We start from the raw sequence: 21,946 nt of genomic DNA, 5'->3' as shown, positions 1-21,946 counted from the left end.
GGGAGGGGCCCACATCCCCCTGCCCAGCCCTTGTGGCAGCAGGTGCCTCTCCCTGCCTGCCTGTCTCTAGGTGAGGAGCTGTTCCTGCCAGCAGCCCCTCCCTGTGCCCAGCTCAGCTCCCTGCCAGTGCTGCCAGAGCCATCCCCAGCCCAGTGCCCAGGGGCAGCTCTGCCTGGGCAGGGGCTGCAGAGCAGATCCCAGACCCCCTGCGGTGGCTGGGAAGGGGGAGGTGTTCTGGGGGGATGTGCTTCCTGAGAAGGGCCCCTGGAAATGGAGGAGGTGGAGCTGAAGCTGTGAGGAGCCCTGAGCCTGCAGCTGAAGGGCCCTGCCCAGCCCTGCCCTGCCCTGAGGGGTCACTCCTTCCACCCACCCCTTCTCCCTGCAGGGCCGTGGCAGCTCCTTGGCCGGGCTGAGAGCTGAGCCTGGCAGGCAGCAGAGTCCCTGCCCCAGCACACAGAGCCCTGGGGGCAGGACCCTGCTCTGCCCCACAGCCCTGGGCACCCCTGGCTGCACCCCCACCTTCCCACCCCACAGCCAGCCCTGCCACAGGGAACCTTCTGGCCCTGGGCCTCTGAGGGGGCAGCAGCAAGTCCTGCTCTGCAGCAGCTTCTCCTGCTGCACTCCAGCAAATCCAGCAGAGCCATCCTGACAGCTCCTGCCACTGCTGCCATTTGGCAGCTGGAGAGGCACTTGCAGCAACTCCCCTGCCGTGCTCTGCAGCCACAGCCTGACCGTGGCAAAGGGCTGGCAAGGTTCCTGCCCTGAGCAGCTCTGCCCTGTCCTCCCAGCCCAGGATCCCTTGAACCTCCTGCTCCCTTCTCCTCTCTGCCCTTGCTGCCTGCAGCTCCTGCCCTGCTCTGCCATATGGCCACTTCCCCTGCACTGCAGCAACTGGGAGAGTCCTGCTGAAAGATCCTGGAAGCTGTGGGATGTGCCAGCTTTAGGAGATGCCTCCAGGAAGGCAAATTAAACTTTCCCACAGCCAGAGAATTCTTCCTTCAAATCCTGGGAAGGTTTCTCCTATGGTGAGAGCTCAGTCACCTCCCAGCCCAGGCTGCCTCTCATCTCTCTGCCTTCTCTCCTGTGCCCTGGGTGCTGCAGGCAGTGCCCTCAGCCCTGCTGGGCTGTGCAGAGGAGCTGCTCACCAGCAGAGCTGTCTCTTTGAAGCTCTTCTTGCTTGCCAGGAGCTCCCTGTGTGCCAGGAGCCTGGCCCAGCTCAGCAGCACAGCAACAGCCCCAGGCAGCCCTTGCTCTGCCCCTCTGGGCTCCCTCCAGCTGTCCCTGGGGCTCCAGGAGAACCTGCTGGCACACAGCTGAAGGAAATAATGATGTGCCTTCTCTCAGCTGGGCACAGACATATCTTTCAGCACTGTCATTTCTCCAAACAGACACAGAGTTAAGTTCAAGAGGCCCCTTTTCATGTCCCATCATTAGACAGGAAACCCAGACAGTGCCCAGGAGGGATCTCCTTCATCTGCACTGAGGGAAGGGACTCAGCTGAGTCAACAGAGGTGTCTCCTTGTGGCTCTGCAGACCTGGGGCCAGAAGGACACTCAGCTCCCTCCACAACCCCCATGGGCTGGGATTCCTCCTGCCCCACTTCACTGGGCCCAAAACAGGCCCCTGCAGGTGACTCCTTGTCCCAGCTCCCATGGCAATGAATGAAGACCAAAGCCAGGAGTGACCTGCTGGGACACAAAGCCCTGGTTCCTTCTGAGGGGCCAGAGGTGACCGAGATTCCTGCTGGGAACTGCAGGCTCCAATGGAGCAGTTCCTAGGGACAGGGCAGCAGCTGTGGGATCCTCTTGGAGGCTGCTGGGACATTTCTTTGGCCAACTTCAGTGGCAGAAGGGGCCCACATGTAGGACAGGGGAACCTGTCACTGTTCCTTCTGTCCAGGGCAGCCCCTAGAGGTGCTCAGGTGACCAAATGGAGTCAGGTGGCACAGGGAGAGAGGTCTCTCTCCTGTTCTTTATCAGGGTATTTTCTACATGTCCTCAGAGTACAATGGCAGTTGTCTCCTGGACATCCCTTCAATGCTGAACCTAATTGAGGGCAGCTGAGCCTGGATTGAACAGCCAAAAAGGGGCCTGTAGTGCCAGGGGAGGTGCCAGGGCTGTGCAGCACAAGTGCAGCAGCTGCCCTGGACAGCACAGGGCCTGTGCAGGAAGCCCATCCCCATTCCCAGCAGTTGTGGGACAGGCACCACCCAGGGCTTCCCAGACACATTGGGGGCCTTTGGGGCAGGGAGTGAATCCCAGCCCTGCAGGGACACAAAGGCTGTCCCTTCTCTGCCCAGCCAAGGCCGGGCCAGGCACGAGTCCAAATCCCATCAGCCCAGGCTGTCCACACTTGTTTCCTCCCTCTGCTGGCTCTGCTCTCCCCCAGCATTTCAGCAGCATGTGCTGATCTCCTCAGGGGTCAGGCCTGTGATTTTCCCCCTGGGCCTGAGTCCCATCACATCCACCCCCAAGGCCACTGTCAGCAAAGCCTCTGCACAGCCCAGCTCTCGGGGCTTTCAGAGCAGCTTTCCCCACTGCAAGTCTGTTCTTACCCCGGTGCCCCCGCTGAGGGGCTGCAGCCAGACAGGCCCCAATGCCCTGCGTGTGGGGCACAGGCAGGAGGAGCTGCAGCCCCAAGTCTCTCTTCATTCCACTTGCAGGCAATAACAGCCCAGACCTGCTGAGACAGTTCCCAGGTTGCAGGGCTGTGATGGGTTGGGAGAGAAGGCCAAGGAGACACAGGAGAGAAAGAGCAGGAGAGAGGTGTCCTCAGCGGGAAGGAGCTTCTTGGAGCTGTGGAACTGCTCTGGGGGATGAAGAAATTGGGTGAACTTTTGTGGGTGAGGGTCAGAGGAGAGACTGGTTTGGGTGACATTGTGGAGTGAAACAAAGAGCCCATTGAAGTTGACTTTGATAACCCTGGAATTCACTGGAAAGGCACCAGGACAGGATACAAAGAGTCCCAGAGGTTTGTGCAGGGTCTTGGTGAAGACAGCCCTTGGGACACAGGCCTTTAGAGCACAGCTGGCAGGTTGGTGGACAACAGGGAGGCTCCTCTGCATCTGCTTCTGTCCAAGGGGAACCAAGAGGTTACCATAGAAACTGACCAAAGCAATGGGAATGTAGAATGCATGGTGGTTGCCATAGTAACTGGCTATAGCAATGGGACTCTATGATGGTTGCCATGGTAACTGACCATAGCAATGGTAACGTATGATGGTTGCCATGGAAACTGACTGTAGCAATGGGAATGTGTGATGATTGCCATGGGAACTGACTGTAGCAATGGGAATGTATGATTGTTCCCATCGTAACCAGCCGTAGCAACGCAAATGTATGATGGTTGCCATGGTAACTGACCGTAGCAATGACAATGTATGATGGTTGCCATAGTAATCAACCGTAGAAATGAGAATGTATGCTGGTTGCCACGGTAACTGACCATAGCAGTTGGAAGTATGATAGTTGCCATGGTAACTGACTGTAGAAACAGGAATGTCTGATGGTTGATATGGTAACTGACCATAGCAATTGGAATGTATGCTGGTTGCCATGGTAACCAACTGTACCAGTGGGAAGTATGCTGGTTGCCATAGTAACTGACGATATAAATGGGAATCTATGCTGGTTTCCATGGTAACTGACTATAGCAATGGGAATGTGTGCTGGTTGCTGTGGTAACTGACCATAGGAACAGGAATGTATGATGGTTGCCATGGTAACTGACCATAGCAATGTAACTATGATGGTTGCCATGGTAACTGACTGCAGCAATGGGAATGTTTGATGGTTGCCATGGTAAGCGACCGTAGCAATGGGAAAGTATGAGGGTTGCCATGGTAACTGACTGTAGGAATGGGAATGTATGCTGTTTACCATGCCAACTGATTGTAGGAGTGGGAAGTATGATAGTTGCCATGGTGACCAACTGTAGCAACGGGACTGTATGATGGTTGCCATGGTAACTGACCGTAGTAATTGGAATGTCTGATGGTTGCCATGGTAACTGCCCATAGCAAAGAGAATGTGTGATAGTTGTCATGGTAACCAACCATAACAACGGGAATGTGTGATTTTTGCATGGTAACTGATCTTGTCAATGAGAATGTATGCTGGTTGCCATGGTAACTGAATGAAACTTTGGGAAGTATGATAGTTGCCATGGTAACTGACCGATGCAATGAGCATATATGATGGTTGCCAGGGTAACTGACTGTAGCAACAGGAATGTGTGATGGTTGCCATGGTAACTGACCATAGCAATGGGAATGTCTGATGGTTGCCATGGTAACCGACCTAGCAATGGCAATGTCTGATGGTTGCCATGGTAACTGACCCTAGCAACATGAGTGTATGGTGTTTGCCATGGTAACTGACCATAGTAATGAGAATGTACAATGGTTGCTATGGTAACCAACCATAGCAATGGAAATGTATGATGGTTACCATGGTAACTGATCGTAGCAATGGGGATGTATGAGGGTTGCCATGGTAACTGACCATAGCAATGAGACTGTATGATTGTTGCCATGGTAACTGACTGTAGCTACAGGAATGTATGCTGGTTCCCATGGTAACCAGCCGTAGTAATGGGATTGTATGATGGTTACCATGGTAACTGACCATAGCAATTGGCATGTATAATGGTTGCCATGGTAACTGACAGTAGCAACGCAAATGTATGATGGTTGCCATGGTAACTGACCGTAGCAATAGGAATGTATGATGGTTACCATGGTAACCGACTGTACCAGTGAGAGGTATTATGGTTGCCATGGTAACTGACCATAGAGAAGAGACTGTATGATGGTCACCATGGTAACTGACTGTAGCAACGGGAATGTATGCTGTTTGCCATGGTGACTGAGCATAGCAACAGGAATGTATGCTTGTTGCCATGGTAACTGACTGTAGCAACACGACTGTATGATGGTTGCCATGGTAACTGACTGTAGCAACACAACTGCATGAGGTTTCCATGGTAACTGACCGTGGCAAGGGGACTCAGTGGCATTGCCCACGTCTCCCACTTCTGCAAATTGGCTTCTCCTTCAGCAGCCTCAGACACTCGTCGTGGGGGCCCCACTCAGCAGCTTCCCACCTCCGTGAGGTTCTGCAGCAGCCCAGGGTTCCTTTGGCCCCACAAGGTCCTGCAGTGTCCCGATGGCCCATTGATTCCGTGAGGCTCCACAGTGTCCCAGGGGCTCCCTGCTTCCATGAGTTTCCCCAGTGTCCCAGGTTTCCTTTGATTCCATGAGACTCAGATGTGAAGCCGTGGCCCCTTGATTCCACGAGGTTTTGCAGTGGCACAATGGCTCCTTTCTGCCGTCAGGTTCTGCACAGTCTCAGGGTTCCTCTGCTTTCAGGAGTTCTCACAGTGGCCTCTTGATTCCAGGACGATCCCAAACGTCCCAGGCTTCCATTGGTTCTAAGAAGCCCTGCAGGTCAAAATGACCCCTTGATGCCATGAGTTTTCACAGTATCCCCATTTTCCCTTGATTCCATGAGGTTCCAGTCTCCCAGGGCTTCTTCATCTCCACGAGACTCCGCAGGGTCACAATGGTCCCTTGATTCTGTGAGATTCCACAGTGTCCCAGGATTCCTTTGCTTCCCTGGGCCCTGCAGAGTCAGAATGGACTGTTATTCCATGAGTTTCCATGGTGTCAAAATGGCCCCTTGATTCTGGGAGGTTCCACAGCATCCCAAGGTTCCTTTGGATCCACAAGGCCCAGGAGTGTCACAATGGCCCCATTGATTCCATGAGGTTCTTCAGTGTCACAATGGCCCTTTGTTTCTAAGAGGTTCCAGAGTGTCCAAGGATTCCTTTGGTTCCATGAAGCCCTGCAGTGACACAATGTTGATTCTGTGCCATTCTGCAGGGTCACAAATGTCACGTCCCTATTCCTTTTACCCTTGACCATGGCAGATGGCGCCCAACGTGGTTCCACGAGTTTCCTCAGTGTCCCGGATTTCCCTTGGTTCCATGATTCCTACAGGGTCACAAGCACCCCTTGGTCCCATGTGGTTTCCCAGTGTCCCAGGTTTCATTTTATTCCATGAGGCCCTGCAATGTCACAATAGCCACATGATTCCATCAGGTTCCCCAGTGTCACAATGGCCCAGTGATTCCAGGAAGTTCCAAACTGTCCCAGGGTTTCTTTGCTTCCAGGAGGTCCCCCGTGTCACACTGGCCACTTGATTCCATGAGATTCTGCAGTCTCCCAGGTTTCCTTCAGATCCATGAGGCCCTCCAGTGTCAGAATGGCCCTTTGATTCCATGAAGTTCCACACTCTCCCAGAATTCCTCTGGTTCCATGAGCTTAGCAGAGTCTCAATAGGCCCTTGACTCCATGAGGTTCCTCACTGTCCCAGGGTTCCTTTGGTTCCATGAGACCCTGAAGTGTCACAACAGCTCATTGATTCTCTGGCTTTCTCTGGTGTCACAATGACCCCCTTGATTCCAACAAAGGCACCAGATCTAAATTTGTTCTTTGCAAACTGTCCTTGCTGTCACCTCCTGGCAGTGGCTTCATGGCCCCTGTCAGAGCCAGCCCTGTCCCTGCACTGACCCAGCTCTGCTGCCCCACAGATGCTGGATCAGGAAGGGAAGGCCCACGGTGGAGGGCAGTGCACTGGGACTCATCCTGGAAGAGACCTCAGGAGGTTTCTGGGCCAAACCAAAGAACAGCCAGTGGAGAAAGGGACACAGGGATGGGCAGTTTGTGTGCTCTGCCACGTCAGGGGGAGATGTAGAGCTACAGAGACAACCAGCCAATGTGGATTCTGTCCATATTTGCCCTTTGCACACAGGGAGTCACACACTGAAGTCACAGGTTCCCTCGATCCACAGAGGGAGGAAAAGGGAGAAAGTGAATGAATTTCTGTGTTGTGCAGAGCTAAATTTGCACTCATCCCAATATTCTGGGCTTACAGGACCTTTATCCAACACATTCTGCAGCATCTGTTCACTGGGCAAACATCTGTGGGGATGGCCAGGCCCAAGGAGTGGTGGGCAATGGAGTTCCATCCAGGGGTGTTCCCAGGGCTCAGCACTGGGCTCAGGGCACTTCAGTCTCTTTCTCAAGGATCTGCACAAGGGCATCGAGTGCAGCCTCAGGCAGTTCCCAGGGGACACCAAGCTGGGGGGAGTGTTGATGTGCTGGAGGGCAGGAAGGCTCTGCAGAGGGATCTGGACAGGCTGGATCCATGGGCCCGGACCACTTGGAGGAGGTTCAACAAGGCCAAGTGCTGGGTCCTGCCCTGGGGTCACAACCACCCCAAAGCCCTGACCATGCCCTGCAACTGGTCCCCACAGCCTGTCCTGTGTCCTTAATCCCTCCATTTCCAAGGACTTTGTGGGACAAGGGAGCTCTGTGCTCTGGGTACAGAGGGAGCTCCAAGTGCCACTGGAGTGGGAACCACAACTCCTCAGGTTTGTGTTCTTTGGGAGGGCTGGAACTGGTGAGACTTAGAGCCACAGAAAGGTTTCTATTCATGGCCAATATAAAAAAAAAAAAAGTAAAGATGATACATGTTAATAAACATCAAAACTCTTTTTTCCGCTCTCTGCAATGTCCCAGCAGCATCTGATGTGTCACCTTATTTACAAGGGATTTCCATACAGGAAGAGTTTTAGACACAGGCATAAGAAAAGTTTGTTCTCTGATAGATATAAACACAGTTATGATGTTGACTAATGTGCTATTTAATCTTCTGAAAGATTGGGCAGCTCCCTGAATCTCAAAGCATGACACCAGTCAATTGAGAGGCACTGAATGACCAGAGAGCAACTGGAGAAAGAAATCAGGGAGCAACAGGAATGACACACATCCAGCAAATCTACTGAAGAGATGTCCTTAGACATGGCCATTTAAACAGGAGAGGTGGAAACACCTGAAGGGAGAGGGAGATGAAGTTATAGACAGAATAGTGGTAATACAGGTAGAGGGGCAGATCAGTATTTCTTCTCCTGCCATCAGTACACTTCCAGGAAATTCTTGTTCTGCCATGGTGGGAAAACTTTGCCATTTCTTAAAAGTACTCAAATGACTCAGTAATGAAAATGTGCTTAAATATTATTTAAATGTAAAAGTATTAAAACTGTGCCTTTTTCCACATAGACATCACTTGTCTGGCCATGACCAGGCAGCACCACAGGCTGTGCTGGATTATGGGGTGTCTCCAGTGGCACAGAGGAATCAAGGGGCCATTGTGACACTGCAGGGCCTCATGGAACCAAAGGATCCCTGGGACACTGCATGATGAAAAAGGGAATAGAATACAGAGGTGGAAAATGTCATGGTTTCAGGAGTTTTAGAATTTTAGGCCATTTTCCATTGTTTTGCAGGGACTGTCTCTTTAGGAAGGAATGCCTGCCCCAAGCTGGGGCTGGGCAGGGAGGGGAAGAAAGAAGGAAAATGCCAGGCAGCAAATGGAACTTTTTCTCCTCCCTGGACCCCAGGGCTGGTGCCTGGAGAGTCCCTGTGGTGCCGTCCTGCCCCGGGGCCCTGCTGCTGCCGCCCCGAGCGCTGAGCTCGCTCAGCACCACGGCCGGGGAGAGCCCCAGAGTGACCCTGAGCCCAGGAATGTGCTTCTACTTGTGCCCCCATTTCCCAGAGTTTCTTTGGCTTGCTGGGCCAGAGGGGAGTGGTTATCAGGGAGGACCCTCCACCATTTCCCCCCTTTATTCCAGGAGTGAAAGGTGGGTGAAGAATTCCCCTCTTTGTGGGTCAGCTGTTCCCTGTATATCTTTGTGGTTGCTGCTATTTCCTTGTCAGTAAACTCTTAATTTTAAGAGTTTTATCTCTCTGTATTGGTAAGAAATAAAAAGGGAGGGATTCATTTCATTGGAGTTCCCACCCCAATTTTTATCTTTAAGCAAAGACAGCCCCTCAGTTGCATGAGATTGTACAGAGTCACAAATGCCCAATTGTTCCATAGGGATCCACAGTGTCCTGGGATTCCTTAGATTCCCTGAGGCCCCAGACTGTCACAATGGACATTTGATTCCATGAGGCCCTGCAGTGTCACAGTGGCCCCCTGATTCCATGAGGTTCTGCAGAATCCCAGGTTTCCTTCAGTTCCATGAGGCCCCACAAGATCACAGTGGTCCCTTGATTCCATGAGGTTCCACAGTGTGCAAGGCTTCCTTTGGCTTTGTAAGGCCCTACAGAGGCACAATGGATCCTTGATTCCACGAGGTTGCACTGTTACCCAGAGTTCTTGGGCTCCAGAAGGCCCTGCAGTGTCACAATGGCCCAATGATTCCATCATTTTCCCCAGTGTCACAATGGACCCTTGATTCCATGAGGTTCCCCAATGTCACAATGGTCCCTTGGACTCCAGAAGACCTTGCAGAATCAGAATGGCCCCTGGATTCTGTGAGGTTCCACAAGGTCACAATGGACCCTTGATTCCATCAGATTCCGCAGTGTCTCATTGGTTCTCTTTGGTTCCAAAAGGTTCTGGGATGTCACAATTGCCCCTTGATTCCCTGATGTGCCACAAAGTCCCAGGGTCCTTTTGATTCCATGAGGTTCCGCAGTGTCCCATGTTCCCTTTGGTTCCAGGAGGCCCCAGTGTATTCCAATGGCCCCTGGATTCCAGGAGATTCCACAGTGTCCTGGGGTTCCCTTGTCTCCCTGAGTTTTGGCAGTGTCCCAGGGTCCCTTTGTTCCCAGGAGGTTCCTTTGTTTCCATCAGGCCCTGCCACATCCCAGACTCCCCTTGGTTCCATGAGGTGCTGCAGGGTCACAGTGGCCCCTTGATTCCATGAGGTTTCTCCATATCCCAGGGTTCCTTTGGTTCCATGGGATTCCACAGTGCCAAAACTCCCTGGTTCTTCTCCTTCCAACATTTGTGGGCCCATTCTATCCCTGCCTGGGATGGAGCCCCATTGTGTTTCTGCAGGAATGGATCCATGGCCATCCTGCCACTGCCCCAATTGAATGCTGCACAAACGTCACTGCAGGCCCGAGCCTGGATGCAGGAACAGTCTGGGAATTCCAGGCCTGCTGACATTCAGCAGAGCCAGTCGGGGTCCCAAAGAGCACAAGGGATTGACTGCAACCCCTGCAGTTCTCTGCCATTGCTGGGGACAAATGCAGGAACTGCCAGGAGCTCTGCAGAGCCCTGACAGTGCCCCTGCAATCCCAAGCTGCATTGCCCGGCTCAACCCTCAGCACAGCCAAGGCCACAACCCTTCCTGAAAGGTGTCCCTTCTGGGCAGGGCCAGGGGGACAAACCCCTCCCTCTGTCCCTGCACATGTTGGGTCCAATTCTCATCCCCCACTTAGGGACAAAGTCAGCCTACATTGGGTGTTTAGCTTTGCATTTGCTTCACTCTTTTGTGCTTCCAACACACCCCCCCTCAGTCTGGGCAGAGTCTGGCCCCCCAAAGGACACAAGACCTGACTAGTTGTGGCTCCTGCTGCAGGGGCTGGAACTTGGGCCACAATCTGTGCCAGCAGCAGAGAGGTCCCTCCCCACAGAAACTTCTTGGCAATGGAGTTCTTAAGAAAAGGGGACAGGCTGTGGGGATCACTTGCAGGGCACAGCCAGGGACGTGTCTTGAGCAGCCTCCTGTTTAACAGGACCAGCTTTTTCAGCCTCTTTTCTCTCTCTTTTCTCATACTTGTTCCTCCACAAACCACCGTGATCCCACCCTTCCCCTTCCTTTCTTTCTTTCCTAGACATCCCATGACAAGTCTTCCTCAGTGCCCAAATGTGCTTTCTTGTTGCCCATCATAAGTCTCAGACCCTGAGTATGAAAACCCCACCCACATTTGTGAGGTCATCCTGGGAGGTTATGCCATTGACCCACTTGGTGAAGCCTTCACACAGATATTTTGGAAGTGTCTTTGAATTAATTTTTTACCTTTTGGGCTTAGAAGGGTTTCTCCAAAAACATGGCAATTCATGTCCTCAACTTGGAAATTCTTTGGAGAAGGACTTTGGGACTCAAAGAATCCCAGAATGATTTGGCTTGGAAGGGAGCTGAAAGGTCATCTGGTCCAAGTCCCTGGATGTGGACAGTGACATCTTTTACTAATTCAGGTTACTCACACTCCCTGACCTTGGAGAAATGCAGAGGTGGGACATCCACTTCTCTGGAAACCTCTTCCAGATCTTGCTGCCCTCAATGTTAAATATTTCTCCCTATTATCATTATAAAACTCTTCTCTTTCAGTTTAAAGCCATTGCCCTGTGTTCTGTCACTACGGGCCTTGGTAAAACGTATCCCTGAGATTTCCTCAGACTATGGGCACCATGTGTTCATGTTCAAACACCTTGGAGAGTACCCAGGGATCTCCCAAGAAAAGATTTGGAGGCCTCAAGCCCATGACCACTCTCTAGGGACTAAGGAGCTCTGGGCTACATGGTGTGGAGACTGAGGACAGTGCAGGAGTAGTCAGAGAAGGTTGAATGGTGGTTTCAGAGGTGGTGGATCCTTTTGTCATAGCAGGAAACAGCATGAGAAATAAAGAAATAATGCCAAGTGCAGCTGGGGAGGTGCAGACTGGAAACAAGGAGAAAGGAGTTTCACTCTGAGGACAATGGTGTGCTGCAACACGTCACCCAGAAGGAGTCTGGAGGAGCCCAAGGCTTTGTGTGTGCAGGAAGAGCCAGGGAGGACGCAGAGATGTCAGTGCAGGAAGGTGCCAGCCAGGTGGGACAGCCGGGGGGATGACGACAGCCTGCAGGGAAAGGGGCAGGGCATGGACACCGTAGGACAGCCTGGGCTGGAGAGGAGACAGGGAGGGGGAGAAGTTGAAAGGCCCTGACACAGCCACCTTCTGCAGGCCTTTGGCCATGGCTGCTGTCTGTACCCCTGATGCCAGGAGGAGGGGAGTGCCCCTTGCAGCCCTGGGGCCTCCTGGCCTCCTTGTCCCTGCTCAGCAGCCTGGCAGGTGCCACCCCATGGTCCTGCCCTTGGCATTGCACATCCCACATCCCAGTGCCCCAGGAAGAGCCCTGAGGAATGAGGCAGGGACAGGATGTCCCTTCCCAGGGGCTGGGGGTCAGGGATTGGCCCGTTGGATTAAGGAAACAAGTCAAGGTTTCTTCAGCATCAGAGCCACCTTTTCCTTGCTTGTCCATCCTTGGCATCACTGTCTGCAGATTTCTGCTCTAACTGGAACCTGGGGACACGTTCTCAGTTGTGTCCCTCAGTGAGACTCATTAGCACTACAAGAAACTTTAGTCTTTCAATCTCCCTTTGACTTCTTGAAAAGTTCTTTAAACTTCCTCTCAGGGACTGAGTCTCATGTAAACAACATCAAACCCCCTGGAGGGTCATGAAATGCCTGGGGCTGTTGCTGTGCTGCTGAGCTGGGCCGGGCTCCTGGCACACAGGGAGCTCCTGGCAAGCAAGAAGAGCTTCAAAGAGACAGCTCTGCTGGTGAGCAGCTCCTCTGCACAGCCCAGCAGGGCTGAGGGCACTGCCTGCAGCACCCAGGGCACAGGAGAGAAGGCAGAGAGATGAGAGGCAGCCTGGGCTGGGAGGTGACTGAGCTCTCACCACAGGAGAAACCTTCCCAGGATTTGAAGGAAGAATTTTCTGGCTGCAGGAAAGTTCAACTTGCCTTCCTGGAGGGATCTCCTCAAGCTGGCACATCCCACAGCTTCCAGGATCTTTCAGTAGGACTCTCCCAGTTGCTGCAGTGCAGGGGAAGTGGCCACATGGCAGAGCAGGGCAGGAGCTGCAGGCAGCAAGGGCAGAGAGAAGGGAGCAGGAGGTTCAAGGGATCCTGGGGTGAGAGGACAGGGCAGAGCTGCTCAGGGCAGGAACCTTGCCAGCCCTTTGCCACGGTCAGGCTGTGGCTGCAGAGCAGTGCAGGTGAGTTGCTGCAAGTGCCTCTGCCAGCTGCCAAATGGCAGCAGTGGCAGGAGCTGTCAGGATGGCTCTGCTGGATTTGCTGGGGTGCAGCAGGAGAAGCTGCTGCAGAGCAGGACTTGCTGCTGCCCCCTCAGAGGCCCAGGGCCAGAAGGTTCCCTGTGGCAGGGCTGGCTGTGGGGTGGGAAGGTGGGGGTGCAGCCAGGGGTGCCCAGGGCTGTGGGGCAGAGCAGGGTCCTGCCCCCAGGGCTCTGTGTGCTGGGGCAGGGACTCTGCTGCCTGCCAGGCTCAGCTCTCAGCCCGGCCAAGGAGCTGCCACGGCCCTGCAGGGAGAAGGGGTGGGTGGAAGGAGTGACCCCTCAGGGCAGGGCAGGGCTGGGCAGGGCCCTTCAGCTGCAGGCTCAGGGCTCCTCACAGCTTCAGCTCCACCTCCTCCATTTCCAGGGGCCCTTCTCAGGAAGCACATCCCCCCAGAACACCTCCCCCTTCCCAGCCACCGCAGGGGGTCTGGGATCTGCTCTGCAGCCCCTGCCCAGGCAGAGCTGCCCCTGGGCACTGGGCTGGGGATGGCTCTGGCAGCACTGGCAGGGAGCTGAGCTGGGCACAGGGAGGGGCTGCTGGCAGGAACAGCTCCTCACCTAGAGACAGGCAGGCAGGGAGAGGCACCTGCTGCCACAAGGGCTGGGCAGGGGGATGGGGGCCCCTCCCTGCTGTCCCTGTGGCACAGACCCCTTCCCTGAGCAGCTCCTGCCTGGGCTCCTTTCCCAGCCGAAGCAGAGCCTGTGCCCTCAGGCCCACGGGGGCTGGGCTGTGCATTGCCCTGCAGTGTCTCTGCCATAGTATCTCTGTGCTGCACAGGATCCCCGTGGAGAAAACTCCTCAGTGCTAAATCCATGGAAATGCTCTGGGCAGCTGCAAGGAGCATTTTGTGTCTCAGTCTGGGAGGGGAGAGATGAAAAGGTGAGCAGTGTGTCAGTCTGTTCTTTGGACATGGATTCCTGGATCTCTGGGCAGTTTCTTTGGAGGGGAACAGTTGAGTGTGATGCTCCTCCAGCTCCAAGCTGCCAGCACAGGGCAGCTGAGCCCAGGACTGATGGGCAGAGCAGCTCTTCTCTCTGCACTAAGGGACCGTCCCTGTGCCCCTCAGAACCCACAAGACTTGACCTGCAGTGCAATAGGAATGTCAGGGATTTCAAACCTCCACAACTGCTCCCAAGTGTGGCAGGTGCAAGTGGGTGAACAAATCCAAAGAATTCCCTCAGCTCAGTCCTTCAATTGGGCAAATTGCAAACAGCAAAGCTGAGAAGCTCTTGGATGTATCACGAGTACGTTTAACGTGAGATCACCCTGCATTCCAATTTCCCTCTCCCAGTAGAGCAAGAAGAAGTCCTTGGGAGCCCATCCCAGAGTTCCTGCTTCCAATGATCCCCTCAGCCAGCAAAAGGCAGAGCCCAGAGGAAGGAGCTGCAGGGAGGTCTGAGAGAGGAGAGAGAGCCTGAGAGTGGGGTGGCTGAGACGGGTAATGTTTGGCTGCAGAAGCCTGGTCTAACTCAGCACTGACTTTTCCTCCTCAACAGATCAAAATACCCTGGGGAAGGAGCAAATGTCCAACAGCAGCTCCATGGCCCAGTTCCTCCTCCTGGCATTGGCAGACAGGCGGGAGCTGCAGCTCCTGCACTTCTGGCTCTTCCTGGCCATCTCCCTGGCTGCCCTCCTGGCCAACGGCCTCATCCTCAGCGCCGTAGCCTGCGACCACCACCTGCACACCCCCATGGGCTTCTTCCTGCTCAACCTCTCCCTCACAGACCTGGGCTGCATCTGCACCACTGTCCCCAAAGCCATGCACAATTCCCTCCAGAACACCACAACCATCTCCTACATGGGATGTGCTGCGCAGGGTTTTTTCTTTCTGTTCTTCATGTTTGCAGAGTTTTCCCTCCTCACCATCATGTGCTACGACCGCTACGTTGCCATCTGCAAACCCCTGCACTACGGGACCCTCCTGGGCAGCAGAGCTTGTGCCCACATGGCAGCAGCTGCCTGGGCCACTGGCTTTCTCACTGCTCTGCTGCACACAGCCAATACATTTTCCCTGCCCCTGTGCCAGGGCAATGCCCTGGGCCAGTTCTTCTGTGAAATCCCCCCCATCCTCAAACTCTCCTGCTCACACTCAGGCTACCTCAGGGAAATTGGGTTCATTGGGGTTACTTGCTGTTTAATGTTTGGTTGTTTTGTTTTCATTGTTTTCTCCTATGTGCAGATCTTCAGGGCTGTGCTGAGGATCCCCTCTCAGCAGGGAAGGCACAAAGCCTTTTCCACGTGCCTCCCTCACCTGGCCGTGGTCTCCCTGTTTGTCAGCACTGGCATATTTGCCTACCTGAAGCCCCCGTCCATCTCCTCCCCATCCCTGGATCTGGCCCTGTCAGTTCTGTATTCAGTGGTGCCTCAAGCAGTGAACCCCTTCATCTACAGCCTGAGAAACCAGGAGCTCAAGGATGCCCTGAGAAAACTGATGACTGGATGCTTTTCAGGAGCAATAAAGTGCCAGTTTTCTGGTGTGTAGCATTCAGAATGGGACTCCTTAATGGCCCAGCCTTCCTGCTCAGGTTTTTCTTGCAGGTCATCGGCTACTTCTTGCAATAATTTTCTCTGCAATTAAATTTTATTATGCATCTGCCTTCTAATTTAGTGTCTACTCATTGAATTTCACCCAGAGATGTATAAATGATGAATTGTGCTCTCTGAGTAGTTAAACAAAATAAAGGACCCTGCAGTGCCTTCTTTGTCCAAGAACCTTCTTCTCAGATGTTCCTAAAGGACAGCACACTGCAGGACAGGGTGTCTTTGCAAACGGGAAGGGGACAATAATCCCAGCCCAGCAGCACTGCCAGGGAGCAGCAGTGCTTGGTCTTTGCAGAGCTGCTCTCTTGCCACTTCCACACTGTCCTCCTGAGCCCCTTTCTCGCTGTAAGGCCTGAGTGCTCTCTGAGCACAGTCCTGGGGGCTGGAAGCCCTTGGAGCACAGGCAGGGACAGGCCCTGGGAACTTGTAACCTCAAGTCCCAACACTACCTGAAATCACTGCTACTCTCACTGAGAGGAATCCACTGCTCTAATCCCAACCTCAACTGGACCTCGAAGGCAAAGCCCAAACCCAGAACTCCAGACTCTTATTTCTACTCTAATGCCCACCCCATTCCCAAACCTGTATTACCAGTATGAAAAGCCAAGCTTTAATCCTAACCCAGCCTAAAAAGCTCTTCCCCTAATCAGGAACCAGACACTGCCAGCAGAACAACAAACCTCCCAAAGTTCTGCCTAATCCCCACCCTGAGCTCTAAACCCCAAGCCCTGACCATTCAGCACCCCCACAGGCCTTGGGAGCAGGGCAAGGACCTGCAGGGCCCAGAGCAGGCCCAGGGGGTTGGCAGAGGAATGGGAGGTGACCTGGATCTGCTCAGCTCTGCAGTGACCCCCAGGAGAAGGGCCTGGGCTCTGGCAGGGATGTCCTGTGGCACAGGGGCTCAGGATCCAAGTTCAGAAGGCCAAGTGCACATGGCAACACCCAGAGCTGGTGCAGAGACATCAGGGAGGGTCTAGCAATCATAGAATCATAGAATCATAGAGTAGATTGGGTTGGAAAAGACCTCCAAGATCATCAAGTCCAACCCCTGATCCAACTCCAATTACTATATCATGGCACTAAGGGCCACGTCCAATCTCTTTTTAAAAACCTCCAGGGATGTTGAATCCATCACCTCTCTGGGAAGGCCGTTCCAATGCCTGATAACCCTCTCTGTAAAGAATTTCTTCCTAACATCTAACCTAAACCTCCCCTGGCAGAGCTTTAGCCCATGTCCCCTTGTCCTATTGTTAGTTGCCTGGGAGAAGAACCAACCCCCACCTGGCTATAACCTCCCTTCAGGTAGCTGAAGAGAGTGATGAGGTTACCTCTAAGCCTTCTCTTCTCCAGACTAAACAACCCCAGCTCCCTCAGCCTCTCCTCATAGGACTTGTGCTCAAGTCCCTTCACCAGCCTCGTTGCTCTTCTCTGGACGCACTCCAGCACCTCAATGTCCTTCCTGAACTGAGGGGCCCAGAGCTGAACACAATACTCAAGGTGTGGCCTTACCAATGCAGAGTACAGGGGAAGGATCACTTCCCTGCTCCTGCTGGCCACACTGTTCCTGATGCAGGCCAGGATGCCATTGGCCTTCTTGGCCACCTGGGCACACTACTGGCTCATGTTCAGCCTCCTGTCGATCAGCACCCCCACGTCCCTTCCTGCCTGGCTGCTCTCCAGCCCCTCTGTCCCCAGCCTGTAGCGCTGCAGGGGGTTGTTGTGGCCAAAGTGCAGGACCCAGCACTTGGCCTTGTTGAACTTCATTCCATTGGAGTCAGCCCATCTCTCCAGTCTATCCAGGTCCCTCTGCAGAGCCCTCCTGCCTTCCAGCAGGTCGACACTCCCTCCCAACTTGGTGTCATCTGCAAATTTGCTGATGATGGACTCAATCCCCTCATCTAAATCATCGATAAAGATGTTAAAAAGGACTGGGCCCAGCACTGACCCCTGGGGAACACCACTGGTGACCGGTCGCCAACTGGATGCAGCTCCGTTCACCAGCACTCTCTGGGCCCGACCCTCGAGCCAGTTCCTGACCCGGCACAGAGTGCCCCTGTCCAAGCCGTGGGCTGCCAGCTTTTCCAGGAGTATGCTATGGGAGACAGTGTCCAAGGCTTTGCTGAAGTCCAGATAGACCACATCCACAGCCTTTCCCTCATCCACCAGGTGGGTCACCTGATCGTAAAAGGAGATCAGGTTGGTCAAACAGGATCTGCCCCTCCTAAACCCGCGTTGGTTGGGTCTGATCCCTTGTCCATCCTGTAGCTGCTGTGTGATTTCACACAGGAATGCTGCTGGGAGGGGGTGGGAAAGCAGGAGGGGTGTGTGCAGCCTGCAAGGCCAGAGCAGCAGCAGGGCCAGGCCAGGACAGCCTGCAGGAGAGATGGCCAAGGGCTCTGGCAGGGCTGCAAGGCCCAAAGGCACCCAGGCCTTTGTCCCCTTGCCTCTGCCAGCTGCCTCTGCCACTCAGGCCACCACAACCAACTTGCCTGGCAGGTTCTGCACTTGGGTTCTGCCTCGCCCCTCCCTCAGCAGCCTGGCAGGGGTTGCCCAGTTTGGGGCCTTTGTTGTTTCTCCCCCTCCCATCCCAGTGCCCCCCAAACAGCCCTGAGCCAGCCGGGAGGGACAGGATCTGCTGGGCCAGGGCCTGGGGCTCAGGCCTTGGCCTTTGTGCTCCACAAAACCAAGGCAGGCTTTGCTCAGCATTGCAGGGGCCTGCCCAGAGCCTTTGTCTGCCTGCACTCCTGGCCTCCAAGGAGCTGCTCCAAGGAGGCCCTGGGGAGGCTTTGGCAGTGCCTGCCCTCAGTGGGGCCCAGCAATGCTTCAAGGCACTTGCAGTTTGGCTTCTGACTTCTTCAGCAGCTGCTTCAATCTTCTCTCAGTACCTCAGCATCATGGGCTGGGCTGCAAACGCACTATGGGGCTCATTAAAATCCAGAAATCCCTCAGGATCTCTTTGTCTTCCTTCAATTGTCTTCAAGGCAATTTCAAAACAAGTCTTCAAAATTTGTACATTTTTTGTTTTAATTCAATGATGGCTATTTTTTAGTTCAGAGGAGAGGTGATAGAGGTGTTCTCCAAGTGATCTTGATGCTGAGTGTCTCCTCAGGAGATCCACACTGACCCTGGATGATCAACCTTGCTCCTCACCCCCCAGCCTCAGCAGTTCTGACATGGCCCATCTTGGACTGACAGCTGATGCAGCTCCAAACACACTGTGGGACCCATTAAAACACTGAAAAACAAATTATTTTCCTTTCTTTAATTGTCTTCAAGTCTTCAAGACTTGAACAGCTAATTGGAGTTGTTTTGTAGTTTAGCTAAGGAGGAAGATTTTAAAGTGGAAGTCACGAAAGATATATATTTTTTAATAAAAGAGAATGATTTACACAGAGCCTTGGGATGCAAGAGGGTCAGGGTAGGAAGGATATGGACCCAAAGACAAGAGGGCAAAAGAGATTAGTAGCACTTAATCATTGACCAATTGAACGATTATCAAGTGGTTCAATAGCATTTGCCGCAATTTTAACAGTGACTGAATTAGAGATTCACAACAACAACATTCACCCCACAGTCAATTCACACCCACACCCAGGCAGAGATGTGTGCACACATCAAGAGCTGGGTGTGCAAAGGTCCCTCTCCCAAATTCTCCTGTTGTCAGGGAAACACTCCCACCAATCCCTTTGTGTTTCCCACCAGACAAGGGTCCCAGCTGGAGGAGTGTTTGTGGAGGGGGATCAGAATTGTCCTGGGCATCAGCGCCGCTCTTTGGAGTGTTGCAAACTGGAGGGTTCCCGAGCTGGGAGAGGCTGCCAGAGGTGTCCCACTGAGAGGGAGGTGCTGGGGAGCTGCCAGGGCCTCCCTCAGCCCCGCTGGGTGTGGGCTCCCAAGGGGACTGGCTTTAGTTCTCTGCTGAATTTCCATCCTGGTGTCAGTAATTAGCAGAGTTTCCAAACTATTTGGGAATTGTATCCAAACTGTTCCATTTGGGTTATGATTCAGGGAGGGAATTTTCCAAGGTTTTCACCTTGGAAACACATCCTGTGTTCCCCATCTCTTACACCCATCCCAGTCAGCTGGATGGTTTATTGACAATGTGTCCCGAGGGGCGGCCCCTCCGATGCCATAGAAACCCCTCCCCTGGATTAGGAAACCTTTGGAATTCAGGAGCTGTTCCAGTGGAGCATGAAAATGAACAGCAAGTTTCCTAAAGCCCAGCCCCAAGCAGAACCAAGGCAGGCCCCATGAGTGGCAGAGCAAAGGTCCCCCCATGGCTCTGTGCCTGTGGCCGCTGAGGCGGCAGCGCAGGCCCGAGGCGGTGCCGGGTCCCGGTGCAGCCGGGGCAGAGCGGCGGCTGCGCGAGCGGCAACCCCGGCGGTGAGTGCGGCAGCCCCGTGGCAGCGGCGGCTCCGGGCACAGAGGCCGGCGGCAGCCGCTGTGGCGGCGGAGCAGCGACTCCGAGGCGCTGCAGGAGCGCCGGCTCCGCTCGCAGGCGCCGGCAGTGTTGGGAAGCCGGGGCCGGGCGGCTGCGGGGCAGCGCAGGCCAAAAGCGGCAGCGGCGGCAGCCTCGTGGCAGCGGCGGCTCCGGGCAGACACGGCCCCGCTCCAGCGCTGCCGCCTCAGCCGCGCTCAGGGGACGGCGCGGCGGCTCCGGGGGCAGCGGCCGGGGACTCCCTCTCGGGGCAGCCCCGGCCACCAAAGAGGACCAGGGCCCGCCGTGTTCGCAGCTCGCTTCTCTGCAGTTCTCACGGCATCGGAGCACAGCAGGGGATGGGGAAATTGAGCTCAACCACAACAGGAGCTCCTGGAACCGAGTGGCCACTGGGACACTGCAGGGCCTGCTGGAATCCAGGGGCCGGTGGGACACTGGGGAGCCTCTTGGAGCCAAGGGAACCCTGGGATATTTTGGAACATGGTGGAATCAAGGAGCCATTGTGACTCTCCCAAGCCTCATGGAAGCAAAATAATCCTGGGAAATAATGGAAACTCATGAAATCATCATTGTGACACTCCAGAATCTCATGGAACCAAGGGTCTATTTCTGACACTGAGAGGTCTCATGGAACCAAAGGAACCCTGAGAGTTTTTGGAACCTCATGGAATCAAGGGGTCATTTCTGGCAGGATGCTCTGCTCTGACAATACCTAAACAATGGTCAGAGAATGCAAACAATTCAAGCTTTCTGTGGTGAGTTAGTGCTGGTGCCAAGGTGCTGTTTTTAATGGTGAATTATGCTAAACCCAAAATGCTTCCTGAAACTTCAAACACACATCCTGCTTTCTGAAGCAGGATTTGACAGAGAAGCTGCTCCCTGGCCTTGAAATATGTCTGGCAGTCAAACCCTTGATAACTATAAAAGCCCCATTCAACTTTCACATCGCAGATTCTTCCACAGACTTCCTTGAAGTCTGTGAAACTTCTGCCATGAAGCAGGGACAGCTCTTCATGGTCACTGCCCAGGGGTTAAGTGAGAGAACTACCCCCTGTTGTTGTGGGGTGAGTTACCTCAATCTCTGCTTCAGGATTGTTTCTTTTTGCTGGCTTTGATCCAATTGCTTTAATAGAATGACTTTGATAGACTGCACTGTCCTATCTTACATGTAGGAGTTGGGTTTTAGGAAGGCTGCCAGAGGGGCATCCTGGCAAATGAAGTCCCAAAGTTCTCCCATGCACATGGGCAATGAGATACCCCATGGTGATTGGTCAGGAGAGTCACGTGTTGCTTTGAGGTGCATATATAAGCTGTTGTCTCATTTGAATAAAGGGATTTGGTTGCTGAACCCCCAACCAACCGGGTCCGTATGGGTTTATTTATTATATTAATAAGCCATATCTGGCACCCAGAAATGGGGCACTCCCTGTACCAGGGATGATTAAAAACTGCCTCAAAACAAGGAGAATTATAGCAGTGTTCCCACAAGCTTGTTGTAAAGCTAAGGAGCACTTCCTGAAGAAAAAAAGCCAGATGTCGCATACCGAGCTAAAGGCGGGCGAAGGATGTCGTTAAAGAAAGGACGTTGGAAACCAGTGAGAAAAGGACTGGGACATCGTGCGGTGGGGACCGTGCTGGGAGCTCTGAGAATCTGAGTATTGTGTGCATGAGAGACCTGGCAGAGTAAGCTTTGAAAGAAAGAAAAGGCAAAGCTACAGGAGAGCCCAGTTAAGAAGTCGGCATGGGAAGTTTAAGTTTAAGGAAAATAGACATAAATGCAAAAGCTTTGAGACAATATTCAAAAGAAACCTTGCAAATCAAGCTACTCGGACCATTAAAATGGATAAAAACAATCATATCAGGATTCCTGCTAAGCAGAATCCTTTATGTGACAGCTTGGAAAAAGTTTGGGAGATAGCTAGAGAGAAAGCAAAAATAGAAGATGTGGACACCTTAAAATCTGACAAAGAAACTTAAACTTTTCCATGGAGAAAAACTTTGAACCTCCTGTTCCCCCCACGAGCCCTAACAGGCAAAGAACTCCCCCAGACA

At 53.5% G+C, this 21,946-nt stretch overlaps 1 protein-coding gene across 1 annotated transcript; it reads left to right on the top strand.

The window, feature by feature from the left end:
* Positions 1 to 14,323: 14,323 nt before the first annotated feature.
* On the top strand, positions 14,324 to 15,509 carry LOC116781334 (olfactory receptor 14J1-like). The gene has a single exon (XM_032677027.1). The coding sequence runs from the start codon at positions 14,441 to 14,443 to the stop codon at positions 15,398 to 15,400; it is 960 nt and encodes a 319-aa protein (XP_032532918.1). The 5' UTR covers positions 14,324 to 14,440; the 3' UTR covers positions 15,401 to 15,509.
* The last annotated feature ends 6,437 nt before the right edge of the window (positions 15,510 to 21,946 follow it).

Source organism: Chiroxiphia lanceolata (genome assembly GCF_009829145.1).
Source record: "Chiroxiphia lanceolata isolate bChiLan1 chromosome W unlocalized genomic scaffold, bChiLan1.pri scaffold_40_arrow_ctg1, whole genome shotgun sequence".
Lineage (NCBI taxonomy): Eukaryota > Metazoa > Chordata > Aves > Passeriformes > Pipridae > Chiroxiphia > Chiroxiphia lanceolata.
The sequence above is the reverse complement of the archived record's forward strand: the minus strand, read 5'-3'. Positions and strand labels throughout refer to the sequence as shown.

Coding starts and splice junctions, on each gene's coding strand:
- LOC116781334 (XM_032677027.1), top strand. CDS start 14,441: ATGTCCAACAGCAGCTCCATGGCCCAGTTCCTCCTCCTGGCATTGGCA.